We start from the raw sequence: 4,919 nt of genomic DNA, 5'->3' as shown, positions 1-4,919 counted from the left end.
AATCAGTTGTTGATGCACGCCATATAACCATTAAGAGAGGCAAAGATATAATTACTACTCAACATTTAATATTAACTTTCAATTCCGCCACTCTACCAACTGACATTAAAGTAGGCTATATTAATTGCAAAGTACGACCATATGTTCCTAACCCTCTTCGATGTTTTAAGTGTCAGAAGTTTGGCCATTCGACTAATCACTGCAGAGGTAAAGAAACCTGTTCTCGCTGCAGTGAATTTGGACATACATTTCAAACTTGCACCCGGCCTGAAAAATGTACCAACTGTTCAGAACCTCACTCCGCCAACTCCCGACTCTGTCAAAAATGGAAAACGGAAAAACAAATCATCAACATCAAAGTTAATCAAAATCTGACATACACTGAAGCTAAAGCTAAGTTCTTAAGTTCACAACCAAGACCTAATATTTCATATTCTGCAGCATTATCCAATAGTAAACCGAAGATATCCATAGGTATTCAGTATGACGCAGCTGATACCGAACCAAATAATACAAATTTCAAAGTACTATTGCCTAAACCAACAGCAAGCTCAACTAATAAAGAGCATTCTCAATCATCATTAAAATCACAGAACTCTGGAAAATCTGTTATCTCTCGTACAACCCCTTCACAAACCTCTACAGAAAAACAAAAATATCTGAAACTGACTCCACAATTGGTAACTGCGTTACAGCAAAAACTTACCCAATCTCCACTAGTGACTAAACACAAATATATACCAAAGAGCAGACAAAATAAATTTCATAAGAATAGGCCAAAACAATCAAAAGACAAAGAACAGGAATACTTACAATCAGATGCAATGAGCACAGACGAAAACACTGCAGATGAAATTTCAGATACACAAATGCAAACAGATAAAGGGTTGGAAACACCACCCAATCTCTGTCCAAAAAATACTAAATCTAAAAATCGGAAGCAATAAATGGCTAAAATAATATCTTGGAATTGTAGGAGTTACAACACTAATAAACCTGACGTTATAGATATAATAAATAAGTTCTCTCCGTGTTGCATTTGCTTACAGGAAACATCACTAAAACCTATTCATCGAACTAAATTACACGGATATAACGTCATCAGGAAGGATAATATAGGCAATAGTAAAGCTTCAGGTGGAGTCATGATCATGACTTCCTGTATGTATCCCTCTAGTATGGTTTCACTAAATACCCCTTTGCAGGCAGTTGCTGTCCGCCTTAGTATTCAATATTTATTGACAGTATGTTGCATCTATCTCCCACCTCGAGATGATGTATCTGAAGCAGATCTTGATGAACTTATTGCACAACTCCCACAACCTTTCATTATAATAGGAGATTTTAATGGTCATAATCCCATCTGGGGTAGTTCGGACACAAATAGTAGAGGAATCTTAATTGAAAAACTTATCAACAATCATTTACTCAGTCTTCTCAATTCTGGTGAGAATACCTATTTTCACGCCCCTTCACAATCATATCATGCCATAGATTTAGCAATTTGCAGCTCATCTCAATATCCATATTGGTCATTTTTGGCTCATGATAACCTTTTTAATAGTGATCACTTCCCTTTAATACTAACTTATACAGGCAGCAGTAACTTTCAAAGTTCCCGCATGCCACGGCTTAAAATGAGCACTATGAACTGGAACAAATTTAAATTCATTGTAACAATAACTGAAAATTTGATAAATCAAACTAATATAAATGACGCGGTAGAACATGTCACATCGAATATACTTGAAGCAGCGAAACACTGCACAAAGATGACATCAGCTAAGCTCCCAAAACATCCTAAACCTTGGTGGAATCAAAACTGTTATCAAGCACAGAAAGAACAAAAAAAACAATGGCAGATCTTTCGTAGACACCCAACCACAGACAATCTAATTGCATTTAAAAAAGCTCGGTCTATAGCCCGAAGAGTTCGAAGAAATGCTCAAAGAGCCTCGTGGAAAAATTATGTCTCCTCAATAAACTGTAATACACCATCAATTGAAATCTGGAAAAAAATTAAAACTATATCCGGTAAATATTGTGAACACATCATACCTATTCTCAAAGTTAATAATACACATATCTCTCATATCCCTGATATTGCAAATGCTCTGGCTGCTGCTTTCTCTGAAATCTCAAGCGCTTCAAATTATAAAGAACCTTTCGCCACGTTTAAGAGAAATATGGAAAGAATTAAATTGACGCCAAAAGACGACACAGATTGTAACTATAACCGGCCATTTACAATAAATGAACTCCAATATGTTTTAAAAAACACCCGTCCTTCAGCACCTGGACCAGATGAAATCCATTATTCAATGCTACAAAACCTGCCCGATAGAGCTTTAGTGCTTCTACTTCAATTATATAATCGTATCTGGACAGAGAGAATTTTTCCACAGAACTGGTCAACAGCATATGTTATCCCCATTTTAAAACCTGGCAAGAATCTCGAAGAAACAACAAGCTATAGACCAATAGCCTTAACTAGCTGTTTTTGTAAACTTTTTGAAAAGATGGTGAACAAACGTTTAATATTTTTACTTGAATCGCGAAATAAATTTTCTCCGTATCAAAGTGGTTTTCGTAGAGGCCGCAGCACCTCTGACAATTTACTAAAACTTGAAACCGATATCCGTCACAGCTTTCTTAAAAATCAACATTTTGTTTCAATATTTTTTGACATGGAGAAAGCATATGACAGGACATGGAGATATGGAATCTTGCGTGATTTAATCAATTGTGACATAGGTGGTAACTTATTTTATTTTATCAAAAACTTTTTATCAAATAGGATATTTAGAGTTAAACTTAATTCAACTTTATCAGATGTTTTTCCCCAGGAGCAGGGTGTTCCTCAGGGAAGTGTTTTAAGTGTGACACTTTTCATTTTGAAAATTAACGAAATTTTAAATCAACTTCCCCCGACTGTCTATGGCGAACTGTTTGTAGACGATTTTAGAATTTCATGCCGATCTGTCAATATGTCTCTCATTGAACGACAACTACAAATAGCTGTAAATAAAATTTTAAAATGGGCAAATGAAAACGGTTTTACATTTTCTCCACATAAAACTCATTGTGTTCATTTCTGTCGTAAACGTGGTATGCATCTTCATCCTGAGATAACTCTTAATAATAACGTGATTCCTGTTCTAGCTGAAACCAAGTATCTAGGCATGATTTTCGATGAAAAGCTTACATTCAAACCACACATATTTTATATTAAAAGAAAATGTTCTCAATCACTTAACATTCTTAAGGTCCTCACAAACTGCTCATGGGGGGCTGACATGGACGCAATGCTTAAAATATACCGCTCCGTTATCCGTTCCAAACTTGACTATGGTATTTCTGTATACTCATCAGCCCGCCAATCTGTATTAAAATATCTGGATACCATCCATCATCAAGGACTAAGAATTTCATCAGGTGCATTCAGGACTTCACCAGTTGAGAGTCTGTATGTGTTATGTTCTGAACCTTCTCTGCATTTTCGTCGATATAAGTTATCTCTGGACTATTATTTTAAAATAAAAGCGAATCCTCTTCATCCACTTTACTCTTGTGTTTGCCATCCACAACTTGTTACTCACTTCTCTTCACGCCCGTCTTACATTCCTTCATTTGGAATAAGAATCACCAACATTTTATGTGAACTTAACATTTTAAATTTTGAGGTTTTTACTTACACAGACGCTATCCCACCATGGGTTGACTTTACAGCTTGTGTTTTAAACGTTTTTAATAATTTGAAAAAATCCGAGACAAACCCAACAGTTTTTACCCAAAGATTTTACGAACATCGTCATCAATATATGGATTTTACGCCTATTTACACAGATGGATCGAAGCATGATAACCATGTTGGTTGCGGTGTTGCTTACGAAAGTTTTAATATGTCTGAAAAATTTCTTCACGAAACTTCAATTTTCACTGCTGAATGTTATGCTATTTTGCTAGCGCTTAATTTTATTTCAGACCAAACTAAAAATAAATGGATAATTTATACTGACTCTCGTAGCTTTATATCTAGTGTTCCTTACATTGGAAAAAACCCCATAATTCAAAAAATACAAAACCACTTTATGCAATTGCAAGTCCGAGGGTTCAACATATATTTTTGTTGGATACCCTCACACGTCGGCATTCTTGGAAATGACCGTGCTGATATCATAGCTAAAACTACTCAAAACTTAAGCAGTAATCTCTTGACATGTTTGGACCTCAAACACATTTGTAAATCTTCAGTTCATCAAGCCTGGAAAAATCATTGGAATAGACAAAATAATAATAAATTACATGAAATTTATCCTAATCTTGATAATTGTAAGACATTAACTGTTGATCGCAAAACCCAGACTTTAATAAACAGACTACGTATCGGGCATACTCGTTTTACGCATATGCATTTACTGGTAGCCGAACCTGCACCCAGCTGTACTCTATGTCAAGTTGACGTTTCAATTAAACACATATTAACTAACTGCAAACGATTCAAATATTTGAGGAAGAAACTTTTCGGCAGATTTTATCCCAATCTTTCATCCCTACTTAGTGACCCTATACATCACAATTTAATCAAGTTCATCAAAACAATAGGACTGTATTCACTAATATAAGAAAAAGTGCTATTCTTTTACCTAGTGACTGGCGCAGTATAGCCACTTCTGGCTCTTGTGCCATTAAACTTTAACTAACCAACCAACCAACCATTAGAAGCCATTTTACAAAATGGAATGAAAGCACTGACACTTGCTTAATTATCTTCCTTTGTATCACACCAGCATTCGCATTTCTTATTTGCATTGTTTTTCCAATTAATGTATATTTGGTTGAATGATGTCCAACATAAATAAGTAGTTGGTATGATGAAAATATAATAAATCAAAAGGAATTGGAAATATATTATTTTA

At 35.1% G+C, this 4,919-nt stretch overlaps 1 protein-coding gene across 1 annotated transcript; it reads left to right on the top strand.

Moving 5' to 3' along the window:
- The first annotated feature begins 947 nt into the window (after positions 1–947).
- On the top strand, positions 948–4,625 carry LOC139426860 (putative RNA-directed DNA polymerase from transposon X-element). Its single transcript, XM_071186973.2, has one exon. The coding sequence runs from the start codon at positions 948–950 to the stop codon at positions 4,623–4,625; it is 3,678 nt and encodes a 1,225-aa protein (XP_071043074.2).
- The last annotated feature ends 294 nt before the right edge of the window (positions 4,626–4,919 follow it).

Source organism: Parasteatoda tepidariorum, chromosome 3 (genome assembly GCF_982258835.1).
Source record: "Parasteatoda tepidariorum strain Cologne lab strain chromosome 3, Ptep-v5.0, whole genome shotgun sequence".
NCBI lineage: Eukaryota > Metazoa > Arthropoda > Arachnida > Araneae > Theridiidae > Parasteatoda > Parasteatoda tepidariorum.
This window is presented reverse-complemented; position numbering and strand designations above follow the sequence as displayed.

Coding starts and splice junctions, on each gene's coding strand:
- LOC139426860 (XM_071186973.2), top strand. CDS start 948: ATGGCTAAAATAATATCTTGGAATTGTAGGAGTTACAACACTAATAAA.